This window comes from Mobula birostris, chromosome 2 (genome assembly GCF_030028105.1).
Source record: "Mobula birostris isolate sMobBir1 chromosome 2, sMobBir1.hap1, whole genome shotgun sequence".
NCBI classification, from domain to species: Eukaryota; Metazoa; Chordata; class Chondrichthyes; order Myliobatiformes; family Myliobatidae; genus Mobula; species Mobula birostris.
This window is the reverse complement of record NC_092371.1, coordinates 16,326,939-16,340,207: the sequence shown is the minus strand read 5'-3', so window position 1 is coordinate 16,340,207 and position 13,269 is coordinate 16,326,939. Positions and strand designations below refer to the sequence as shown.

The 13,269-nt window shown below is 48.1% G+C and overlaps 1 protein-coding gene across 1 annotated transcript in view; it reads right to left on the bottom strand.

The window, feature by feature from the left end:
* Window positions 1-12,871, bottom strand: part of LOC140184956 (CUGBP Elav-like family member 3-A) — a 102,251-nt gene extending 89,380 nt beyond the window's left edge. The window contains exon 1 of the mRNA XM_072238200.1: window positions 12,605-12,871. Within this exon, the coding sequence (XP_072094301.1) occupies window positions 12,605-12,749 (145 nt within the window). The 5' untranslated portion in view covers window positions 12,750-12,871. The remainder of the gene's footprint in view (window positions 1-12,604) is intronic.
* Between the last annotated feature and the right edge of the window lie 398 nt (window positions 12,872-13,269).

Here is a 13,269-nt window from a genome sequence, read left to right as displayed (position 1 = left end):
AATTATCAATATATTTGCATGTTCCATCAAGTCCAGCCTGCACTTGCTGAAGTAGAAGTGATCTACTTCATCTTCCTCTGCATCTGTTGTCTGTGCATATATTTGCAGGATGATAACATTGATAGGTCTTCCTTGTAGATGAATTGAGATGAGGTGATTGCTGACTGCATTGCATTTTAATACAGCTCCAGCCAGTTTATTCGTGACTATGAATGTGACCCTGTTTCTCCTGTATTTGTCATTTTTGACATAGTATATCCAGTGTAGATCAGATTGAGACTGTCCCATACAAGTCCACTTCAGCTCACTGATTCCAAGTAGGTCAATTTGCAAGCATTTCACTTCATCTTTCACTGCCTCCAGCTTTCCTTGAGTCATACTGCGTACATTCCATGTCGCTAAAATCAACATATTTTTGCAGCTTCATTTTATGCCCAAGAACACCAGCAATGGAAGGTCCTGAAGGCTTCACTTCAACCTCAGCGTTACTCTCAAGGGTCATCAGCTTGTTGAGAGTCTTCCAACCTGGGGGGTCTCACCTTCCAGCACGACATAAGATTTTATTTTTGTTTTACTGTAGTTATCCATAGTGTTTCCGTGGCAGGATATGGGAGCAGAGTGCCAGGCCTTTCTTCTGCACAGATACTGCTGCTGCCCAGGTGGGTGGTGTGTCATAGTCTGACACCTCACCTCACCTCTCCATCATGGGAGATTCTGCCAGTAGATGAACTACCGATGGCTTAGCTAACAGCATTATTGATGCGCTCAGGCCCTCATGGCACGACAAGCCAAAAACCATGCACAAGGTGCCATGCTCAACGAATCTGAGAAGAGCAAACAATGGAGGGAATACTGTGAGTCATTATACCAGAAAGATCAACTGGATCAGGAGTATCATCCAATATCTTACAATCAGGAGCCGACAGTGATGAAGGAAGAAGTTGAAGCAGCTTTAAAAGCTCTAGCAAAGAACAAAGCACCTGGCATTGATGGAATTCCAAATGAAATACTACAGCAATCAGACGCGGCTGTTGTGGTACTGACGGCACCTTGCCAGCTGATCTGGAAAACAACTGCATGGCCAAGTGAATGGAGGAAATCAGTGTTTTTACCAATATTGAAGAAAGGTGATCCAACAGAGTGTGAAAATTATCGTACAATTGCCTTCATTCCTCATGTCAGCAAGAAGACTTATTTACAGCGGGAGCTTTGTAAGATGCAAGCAGGTTTCAGGAAAGGAAGGGGAACAAGAGACATTGTTGCACCTGTTAGATGTATTCTTGAGAAGACAAAAGAATACCAGAAGGACATCTATATGTGCTTTATTGACTACAGCTCGGCCTTCGTCTGCGTTGATCATGACAAGCTATGGATCACATTAAGACACATGGCTGAACCAGAACATTCCATTGTCCTTATGTGCAATCTTTACATCCATCAAGAAGCAGCAATTTGAACAAAACAAGGAGGAACAGAATGGTTCAGCATCCGTAAAAGGGTACAACGAGGCTGCATTCTCTCCCCCTGCCCGTTTAATTTGGACGCTGAACAAATCTTCAGAGAAGCAGGAGTATACGAGGAGATTCAAGGGCTGAGAATGGTGGCAGAATCATCAATAACCTTCGTTATACTGATGACATGACAATACTGGCTGAAAACGAAGAAGACCTGAAGCAACTGCTAACCAGCATCAAGGAGCAGAGCCTCAAGATGGGTCAGCACCTCATCCTGAAGAAGACTAGCAGCACAATCAAGTTCAATCTCCATGGAGAGGAAATTGAAGTGCTTGACACTTGCAACTAACTTGGGTCAATGATTAACACCAAAGTGGTAGTCAGTCAAGAAATCCAATGAAGAATCGCCCTTGGCAGAGCAGCCATGAAGGACTTAGAGAAGGTTCTTGGGAACAGGGATCGATCTCCATATACAAAGATTCGACTTGTGCAGGCGATGGTGTTCTCAACAATATTATATGGATGCAAAAGCTGGACGGCAAAGACGAAGCGTATCAATGCCTCTGAACTGTGGTGCTGGAGAAAAATACTACGCATCGCATGGACCTTTCACAGAACAAATGAATCAGTCCTCAACGAGATCAAACCAAGTCTCTCTTGACAAGGCTCTGCCTATTGTGCTTTGGGCATATCATGGGAAGAAGCAGCTTTCTGGAAAAAGATACCACTCTTGGCAAGGTGGAAGGACGGCGGAAGAGAGAATCAGATGGATGGACACAACAAGGACAGCTATGAACACAACGTTATCAACAATGAGCCACCTTTGTGAGGATTGAAACTCATTTAGGGGAACCATCCATAGAGTCACCATGAGTCAACATTGACTCGATGGTATTTAACAACGCTGGGGAAAAAGACTGTGACCATTCATATAACCGAAGTCCCTTGTGATTTTGTAAACTTCCATAAGGTCATCCCTCCGCTTCCTTTGCTCCAGGGAAAACAGTCCCAGCCTATCCAGAGCAACACAACCAAAATGCTGGAGGAACTCAGCAGGTCAGGCAGCATCTATGGAAAGGAATAAACAGTTAACATTTCAGGCCGAACCCCATCATCAGAACTAGAAAGGAAGGGGGAAGGTGCCAGAATAAGAAGATGGAGGTGGGTGAGGAAGGAGGACAAGCTGAAAGGTGATAGTTCAAACCAGGAAGGTGGAAAAGCTAAGGGGATGGAGATGAAGGAATCTGATAAGAGAGGAGAGTGGACCATGGGAGAAAAGGAAGGAGGAGGGGCATCAGGGGGAAGTGATAGGAAAGTGAGGAGAAGAGGCCAAAGTGGGGAATTGAAGAAGAGAGGAGTGGGGAAAGATGACCATAAGTTGGGAGAAATTGATGCTCATGCCATCAGGTTGGAGGATGCCTAGCTTATCCAGTCCGCAAGTATGGTTTCACCAGTGTCTTGTCCATCTGTAACACGATATCCCAATTTTTGTACTCATTGCTGCATCCATTGAAGGCAAGCATACCAAAAACACCTTCTTCAGCACCTTGTCTACCTGCATCACCACTGTCAGCAATCAATGTACTCGTACCCCAGGTCTCCATTCCACAACACTTCCCAGAACCACGAGAAGTGTCACTAACTGATTTAGTTCCCCAAAATGCATCACTTCACACTTATCCGAGTTAAATTCCATCTGCCATTCCTTGTCCACTTTCCAATTTACCTAGATCCCGCTTCAATCTTAAACAACCTTCTTCACAGTCCACCACACCATCAATTGGCAAACATTAATTATGCCATCTAATAAAAGCATTATCAAAGGGAAAGGGTGGGTTACTGGCACCTAAAAATCAGTGGCATTGGGCTGATGTGGCTCATCAGCTGTGGTTGGCAGCTCATCTAGAAGGAAAACTCTGATCTCAAACCTCCACTGCCTTGCAGTTATACCCACTCATGGGGAAGGCTTAAGGAGTAAAGCCCAAGGAAACATCTGGAGTTTGAGTCCCTGTGATGAGTTCAGCAGTGACTGGCAACTCCTGCAATGCCACTGGTGCCAAACTGCATTGATTTCCGCTGTTCCTTTGGATTCATCAGCTGTGTGGAGAGGAGGAGACTGTTGCATGGGCAACAGCTTACTATCTACATCATACTGCCCTGGCTTTTGTATATGTAGACAGCTAGGATGCAACATTAATTCTGCCACCTATATTCTCATTGAAACTGCTTACCTTTATGACAAATGACAGGGAAGGCAGCCCAAATCCCTTTGGTACATCACTTGCCAGAGGCCTCCAATTTAACAAACCCCCTACTAGAAGCTTCTGCCTCCTTCCACCATGGCAACTCCAGTCAACAATCTCACCCCAGATCTCACAGCCCTCTGTCCCTTCCACCATGGCAACTCCAGTCAACAATCTCACCCCAGATCTCACCCCAGATCTCACATCCCTCTGTCCCCATCCACCACAGCAACTCCAGTCAACAAACTCACCCCGGATTCCAGAACCCTCTGTCCCTTCCACCACAGCAATTCAAATCAACAAACTCACCCCAGATCCCACATCCCTCTGTCCCTTCCACCATAGCAACTCCAGTCAACAAACTCACCGCAGATCCCACATAATCTCACCTTTCACACTGGTCTGCCAACAAGTGAACTCATCAAGCCCTTGCGAAAGTACATGTGGACAATGCCTACCACCCTGTCCTTAGTTCTTCATAAAACTCAATTAGACGTGAAATGTTTTTCTCATGCACAATCTACCCCCCTCCCTTATTGGTCAGACTGTACTTGGTGTATTGTGAACAGTTTTGGGCCCCTTGTCTAAGAAAGGTGATGCTGGCATTGGAGATAGGCCAGAAGAGGTTCACGCAAATGATCCCAGGAATGAAAGGGTTAACATAGAAGACACCTGCTGGAATTTAGAAGACTTAGGGGGCATCACATTGAAACATATTGCATATTGAAAGGCCTAGACAGAGTGGATGTGCAGAGGATGTTTTGAATAGTGGGGCAGTCTAGGACCAGAGGCACAGCCTTAGAATACAAGGATGTCCGTTGAGAACAGAGATGAGGAGAAATTGCTTTAGTAGGAGGATGTTGGGTCTGTGGAATTCATTGCCACAGACGGCTGTGGCGATTGATAGGTTCTTGATTAGTGAGAGTGTCAAAGGTTAGGGAGAGAAGACAGGAGAAGGAGGTTGAGAGGGATCATTCATCAGCCATGATGGAGTGGTGGAGAAAACTCAATGGGCTGAATGGGGTAATTATGTTCGTACGTTTTATGGTCTTTAGTGAAGGCAGGTACAAAGTATACACTTGATCCCATGTTCTCCACGCTGGGTCTGCCACTTGCCTTATTGACAGTACTGCGTGTACGATGGTGTTGACTGCTGCTCTGTAGTCAATAAACAGCAGCCTGACGTAGGTATGGGTATAGCTATTGTCCAGGTGACCCAAGACACGATGAAGAGGCACTGAGACTGCATCTGCCTTTAGACCTACTGTGGCAATGGGGAAGTTTCTGTGGGCCCAAGTCCTTGCTTAGGCAAGACTTCATTCTGGCCACGACCAACCTCTCAAAGCATTTCACCACAGAAGATGATACATCACTGTCTGGTGTCACAGCACAGGGTTGCAAAAAGCTGCAGAAAGTTGCAAAACTCAGCCAGCTCCATCATGGGCACTCGTCCCCCCAGCATCCAGACCACCAGTCTCTCCCGCATCCAGATCACCTTCAAAAGGCAATGTATCATGAAGGCAGCATCCATCATATAGAACCCTATCACCCAGGACATGCCCTCTTCTCATTGCTACCATTAAGGAGGACATAGGAAGAGAAAATTCTTTAGCCAGAGAGTGGTGAATTTGTGGAATTCATTGCCACAGGCAGCTGTGGAGGCCGAGTCTTCATGCATATTCAAGGTTGATAGATTCTTGATTGGTCAGGACATGAAGGGATACGGGGAGAAGACAGGAGACTGGGGCTGAGATGAAAATTGGATCAACCATGATGAAATGCCAGAGCAGACTTGATGGGCCTACTTCTGCTCCTATATTTTATGATCTTATGGTCTTATGGTATTGGAGCCTGAAGACACACACTCAATGATTCAGGAAGAGCTCCTCCTCTCTGCCGTCAGAATTTTGAATGGACAATGAACCCCATGTATACTACCTCATTATATTTTTCTCTGTTTTTGCATTACTTACTTAACTTAATTATTTTATATATTTCTTTTTGCAACGTTTAATTATTTATCATTATGTTTTGCAATGTACTGTTGCTGCAACACAACAAGTTTCATGACATTTTTTGTATATTAAACCTGATTCTCATTCTCTAATGCCACTTCTGTTAGTGCCTTCTTCAGAGACCTACAAATCATGTCAATGTTTACCTGCATCTTACCAGCCAGAGCGATTCCTATCAACTCTCTTCCTAATTTCCTTCAGAATTTCACTCCTGCACTTTGCAACTCCACTGTGTTTTCTGTGATGTCCAAGAGCTGGGGAGAGAAGTGGACTCTGGGGAATGGAGGTGTAGATTCTTAGGGAGGGGGGAGATAGGGATATGAATTTGCATCATGGGGTTGGGGCAGACAAGCATGGCTTTGAGGGGGAAGGAGGTGAAGATTTGTGATGGTGGGGGATGGATGTGTGGATTCAGGAAGTGAGGTGGCTGTGAATTCAAATGGCAGAGGAAAGAAGACATGAATTCAGAGGGAGAGAGTGAATTGAGAATTCAGAGGGATGGGGGGATGAGGATTCAGAGAGAGAGAGAGTGAAATGAGGATTCAAAGGGAGAGCGTGTGAATGAGGATTCAGAGGGAGAAAGGAAGGGGTGGATTCAGAAGGAAAGAAAAAGGTGAGGATTCAAAGGAAGGGAGGGAAGCAAGGATTCAGAGGGAGAGAGGGAGGTGAAGATTTAGAGGGAGATGAGGATTCAGTGGGAGAGAGGGGAAACAAGAATTCAGAAGGGGACAGAGGGGGAATTCAGAGGGAGAGAGGGAGATGAGGATTCAGTGGGAGAGTGAAATGAGGATCTGGGGAGAGAGTGAAGGGAAGATCAGAGGGAGAGAGTGAAGTGAGGATTTAGAGAGGGCAAATAAGGATTCAGACGGAGAGAGAGTAGTGGATTCAGAAGGAAAGACGGAGGTGAAGATTCAGAAGAAAGAAGTGAGGATTCAGAGGAAGAGAAGATGAGGATTCAGTGGGAGAGAGGGAGGCAAGGATTCAGAGGGAGAGAAGAAAGAGGGAGAAAAGCAAGGATTCAGAGGGAGAGATGGAGGTGAGGATACAGAGGGAGAGAGGGATAATGGTTTCAGAAGGAGGAGATGAATATTCATACAAATGGAGAGAAGAAAGCAGAGATTCAGTGCAGAGGGGGCGCCTGGATCCAGAGGTGAAGTTGAGGGTAGGGAAGGGAGGAGGAATGCAATGTGATAGATGGACTTGCTGGGGCAGAAGTTATGAATCTGAGGGCAGGTGATGGATTCGTATTAATGGGTAACGGAGATTTTGGATTGTGAGAAGATGGACTGAGGGGAGGATAGGCCAAAGTGACCTGGCCTAAGTGTGGTTGCAGACCATCAAACTGTCTGTCATCATTGGGTCAGTGTGCGGACCATGGGAGGTCATTGTGTGACTGGGTCAATCTGCAGACCACAGGAGGTCCCTGTGTGACTGGGTCAATCTACAGACTGGAGGCTGTCCCTGTGTGACTGGGTCAATCTGCAGACCACAGGAGGTCCCGGTGTGACTAGGTCAATCTGCAGACTGGAGGTTGTCCCTGTGTGACTGAGTCAGTGTGCAGACCACAGGAAGTCATTGTGTGACTGGGTCAATGTGCAGACCACAGGAGGTCTCTGTGTGACTGGGTCAATCTGCAGAACACCAGAGGTCCCTACAGGCACTGGGTTCATGTCCAGACCACAGGAGGTCCCTGTGTGACTAGAAAAGTGTATGGGAACATGGGAGGCCCCGTCACCACTGGGTCAGTGTGCAGACCACGGAAAGTCTCTGTTGCCACTCAGACCACAAGAGATCCCTATATGACTGGGTCAGGATGCTGAACACAGGAGGTTTTGTAGGTACTGGGTCTGCATGTGGACCACAGGAGGTCCTTGTGTCACTCGTAAGGTGTACAGACTATAGGAGACCCTTATCACCACTGTGTCAGTATGCAGACCACGGGAGGTTCCTGTGTGACCAGGTAAACAGGCAGACCACAGGAGGTCTCTGTCACCACTGGGTCAGTGTGTGGACCACCGGAGGTCCCTACAGGCACTGGGTTCACTTGCAGACCACAGGAAGTCCCTGTGTCACTAGTAAAGTGTACGGAACATAGGAGGCCCCTGTGACCACCAGGTCTGTGTACAGACTGTGGGAGGTTCCTACAAGCACTGGGTCAGTGTGCAGATCATGGGAGGCTCCTACAGGCACTGGGTCAGTGTGCGGATCATAGGAGGTTCCTCTGTGACCAGGTAAACATGCGGATCGCAGGAGGTCTCTGTTGCCACTAGGTCAGTGCGCAGACCACAAGAGGTCCCCATGTCACTAGTAAAGTGTACGGACCATGGGAGGCCCCTATCACTACTAGGTCCGTGTACAGATCATAGAAGGTTCCTATGTTACTAAATCAGTGTACGGACCACGGGAGGTCTCTGTAGCCACTGTGTCAGTGTGTGGACCACAGAAAGTTTTTGTCCGCACTGGGTCAGTCTGCAGAGCACCGGGAGGTCCATGTCACATTCAGTCAGGGTGCCCGTGGGAGGTCCTTGTGTAACTGGGTGGGTGTGCAGACCACGGGAGGTCCCTGTAGGACTGGATTGATCTGCAGACCATGAGAGATCCCTGTTACTGCTGGGGCAGTGTGTGGAGCATGGGTCGTCCCTTTCACCATTGGGTCAGTGCACAGACCATGGGAGGTCCCCGTACCACTTTATCAGCGAGCAGACCATGGGAGGTTCCTGTAGCCACTGGTTCAGTGTGAAGACCACAGGAGGTCTCTTTCACCACTGGGTCAGTGTGCAGACCACGAGAGCTCTCCGTATGACTGGGTCAGTGCATGGTCTACGGGAAGCCCCTGTGTGACGGTCAGTGTGTGGACCACAGGAGGACTCTGTGCCACTAGATGAGTGTACGGGCCATGGTTGGTCCCTGTTGTCACTGGTTTGGTGTGCAGAGCATGAGAGATCTCCACATGATTCGGTCAGTGTGCGGACCACAGGAGGTCATTGTGTGACTCGGTCAGTGTGTGGACCACGGGAGGTCATTGTGTGACTCAGTCAGTGTGTGGACCACGGGAGGTCCCCGTATGACTGGGTCAGTGTGCGGGCTACGGAAGGTCATTGTGTGGCCAGGTCAGTGTGTGGGCCATGGGAGATCATTGTGTGACCCGGTCAGAGTGTGGACCACCAATGGTCCCTGAAGTCATTGGTTCAGTGTACAGACCACGAGAGGTCCCCGTATGACTGGGTCAGAGTGTGGACCACGGGAGGTTTCTGTCACCATTGGGTCAGAGTGCAGATTATGGGAGGCTCATGCCACCATTGGGTGAGTGTACAGACCATGGGAGGTCCCGGTGAGACTTGATCAGTGTACAGACCACAAGAGGTCCCTGTCACCACTTCTTTTTAGTCACATTTGTCTTATTAGAGATTATTTTTATTCTAACTTCATTTTAAACTCAGCAACAACCAAATGTAAAGTTCAATTATTTTCAAAGCTTTCTTTGTGGTCATAAAGAGGAGATAGATAGTGACTCTGTTCTAAATGACTCCATCTCAATGATAATGCTTTTGTTCAAACTGAAGTCCATAATAACCACATGTTCCAACTTTTGTCTGTTTATCCAAAATTATGTACACCTTAGGATGCCCTCGAACTCCACCACCACCATCACATGAAACCACTCTGTCTGTTACTTCAGTTATTGGTTCCTCAGCAACTAAGTCAATAGCAAAAATTTCATTTACTTCTTTTTGTAAACCAATAAATCTGACTCTTCTATAATCATCCTTTTCATAAACCTGTCCTGTGTGTTACTTGCTCCACCGCCTGCAAGACTGTGGCTGGGGAGCTGCCAACATGAGCGGTCAGTGTGCGGACCATGGTAAGGTCTCTATCAGTACTGGGTCAGTGGGAAGAGCACAGGCTGTCCCTGTCACATTAGATCAGTGTGCAGACCATGTGGGAGGTCCCTGAGTGATGGGATCAGTGTGCAGACCACAGGGGTCCCTGTCACCACTGGGACAGTGTGCGGACACGGGAGGCCCCTGTGTCACTGGGTCAGTATGCAGACCAGAGGAGGTCCCTGTCCCCAGTGTGTCAGTGTGCGGACCATGGGAGGTTTCCTGTTCGACCTGGTCGATGTGCAGACCTGACAGACCCCTGTCGACACTGGGTCAGAGTGCAGACCACAGAATGTCCCTGTGTGACTGGTCAGTGTGTGGGCCATGGGAGGTCTCTGTCACCATTATGTCAGTGTGTGGATCATGGGAGGTTCCTATCACCACTGGGTCAGTATGCAACCGATAGGATTTCCCTGTAGGCACTGGGCCAGTGTGCGGTCTACGGGAAGTTCCTGTCACCACTGTATCAGTGTGTGGACCTCAGGAAGCCTCTGTATTACTATATCAATGTGCAGACCACGGGAGGTTCCTGTAGGCACTGGGCCAGTATGAGGATCACAGGAGGTTCCTGGGTAATCAGGTCAACATTCAGACCATGGGAGCTCCCTGCATGACTGGGTTAATGTGAGCATCATGGGTGTTCCCTGTCACCACTGGGTTAGTGTGAGGCCCGCAGGAGCTTCCTGTGTGACTGGGTCAACGTACGGACCATGGGAAGCCTCAGTCCCCATGTTGTCTAGGTTACACAGGAACCTCCCATAGTCCTCACATTGATCTAGTGGTAACATGGATCTCCTGTGGTCCACACATCGATCTGGTTACAAAGGAACCTGCTATGGTCTGCACACTGACCTACTGGTGACAGGGACCTCTCGTGGTCTGCACACTGACCCAGTGACTACAGGGATTCCCGTGGTCCATGCGTTGCCCTGGTCACACAAGAACCTCCAATGGTCCACACACTGATCTGGTGGTGATAGGGACCTCTCATGGTCTGCACACTGCCCCGGTGGTGGCAGGGACCTCTCATGGTCTGCACACTGCCCCGGTGCTGACAGGGGCTCCGGTGGTCTGCACATTGACACCTGAGGCCTCTGCCACCACTGGGTCAGTGTGGGGACTATGGGAGGTTCTTGTTTCCACTGGGACAGTGTATGGACTATGGGAGAGCCTTGTGCAACTGGGTCAGTGTGCGGACACGGGAAGCCCTTGTCTCTGCTGGAGCAGTGTATGGACTGTGGGAGGTTCCTGTCACCAGTGGGCCAGTGTACAGACCATTGAAGGTCCCCGTGTAGCCATGTCAGTGTGCAGACCGTAGAAGATCCCTGTTGCCACTGGGTAAGTGTATGGACCAAGGGATGACTATACACTGTATAACTGGGTCAGTGTATGGACAACGGGAGGTCTCTGTATGACTGGGGCAGTGTACGACCATGAGAGGTTCCTATGTGACTGGGTCAATGTGCCCACCATGGGAGATCCCTTGTATGACTGGGTCAGTGTCCAGACCACGGGAGAACCTTGTTGTCATTGGGTCGGTGTGTGGACAACTGGAGTTCACTGCCGTCCCTGGGTTAGTGTACGGACCACGGAAAGTCCCTGTGTGACTGGGTCAGTGTGCAGACCACGGGAGGTCCCCGTGTGACTGGGTCAGTGTGCAGACCATGGGAGTTCCCTATGTGCCTGGCGTGGTCCGAAGTTGATTTTTGATCATTTCAGTTATGTGTCAGGTTTGACAAAGTCCAATCAGCGACTTTGTACTCTTTGCAGCTTTAGTGACACAAGGCATTTATTAGGTCAAGGAGGGAAGGGTGGGGATTGGGGGAGGGGAATGGTCGTGCTCCTCGAAACCTTGTAAATCCAGAGTAACCCAATCCTCCTCACACATTAGTCTAATACACTCCCTTTGAAGGCTTGTGAATGTCACTGTTATATCGTCCAATTAATATCTGAAAGCACTGCATGTATTGTCTAATTTATGTGCGGTAAAAGGAACCTTCCTCTGTTTCAACCCGCTTAACTGTTGGCCCATCCCGCTCTCTTTCGCTCTGCTGAAACACGGTTCCCCCAGCTGGGCCTAAGCTGACCCTGGATACCCTGCCTCTTCCCCTCGCCTCCTGTTTAATCTGCCTCTCAATATCCTCCCCACCCCGTAGAGGCTGTAAATGCGTGATCCTCTGAAGCTGATTACACCCAGTGGACTCAGAAAGGAAAACCATTCCTCTCAGGAATATGAAGCATATAATGGGGAAGTGTCCTGGCCGTGTCCTTCTCTCTCATTGTGCTGTCTATTGTCTTGATATAATTTACCAACGTTGCAGATTTTTAACTCAGCAGCGGTGTAACCCAATATTTGATCAAACTCGCTCGTTCTTCACCCCCTACCCCCCCCACTATGTGTACTCTTGCGATTTCAGAGTACAGGGGAGATAGAGGAGCCAACGACACGACTGTCACAAATATAATGGTTCCAGTTCTCGCTTGTTTTAAAGTCTCATCTATTGTGTTCTCGTGTTTTGATTTAATAAGGATATTTTGTGCCCATGCATTAAATATTTGTTCCTGCTCTTGCTTTTATTTTTTTTTAAAAGCCTAATCCATTGCGTTTATTGTTTCATAAAGATATTTTATGCCAATGCACTAGCAGCGTGCCTGATGTGTTGGCTTTAGTTGATTAACCATACACATTTGGGGGAGTCTTGTTCCCAGCCAGCCGAATCACCCACAGGCGTCCCATCCCTTTGTTCCCAGTCTCCTTCCTCCAGCCCTCTCTCCCAACCCTGAACCACATTCTCTCAGCTCCCCCAACACTGGATCATTTGTTCTCTTTGTCTATTTCTTGCTTTTAAAATATAAAGTGATTGCTCTCTTTAGTGTCGGCTTCTCTTTGTAAGGGAAAACATTACCCCTCTCCACCAGATCTGCAGTTTAAAAATAGGGTTACATGGCAATAATAAGCAATTGCACCTGCTCTCTCTGTGTGGACATTGTTGTTGATGCTCTCCGCTCACCTTTGTGCATCCCGGTGTATCTGTCTTTCAGCACCGTAAGCTCATAAATTTTCCCAAACTCCTCGAATAAAGGCTTCAGGTCTTTCTCTTCGAGGTTCCTGGGAATCTGCCCGATGAAGAGTTTAATCGCGTCCTGGTCCTTCATTCGGATGAAAGGAGTGCTGGCCAGTGGGAAGGTGGATTTGGCAACGGCGCTGGGAGCGTGGCTATTGATCGGGTTACTGGCCGCGCCGGCGGTGCAGTTATTGGTGGCTTTGATGGGCTGGTCTTTGCTGATCGTGGCAGAGCTCGGAGTCTGGATGAAGTCCCTTCTCTCGTCTGCGGCCATTTCAACATTAGACCCGGATACCGGCGTGCGAGGGAGGGGAGAGAAAGAGAGAAAAAAACACTGACATCACCCGTAACCCTTTCATCACCAAGAGCGACAGCTAGAAACAGAACACTCCCACCTTCTCATACTCACCATGTTTATTTCTAAAGCGACTTTAGGGCAAGTCAATTTCCGGGAACGTCAATTAAAATGTTTCAATCTTAACACAGCGTTTCAGAGTGCATTAACTCCAATCCCCCCCAATACAAACGGGACAACGTCAAAGGAAAGCATTGAAATCTAATGGAACATGTTCAAAAGTTTTACAGAATGCAATATCTAGCAATTTTGATTT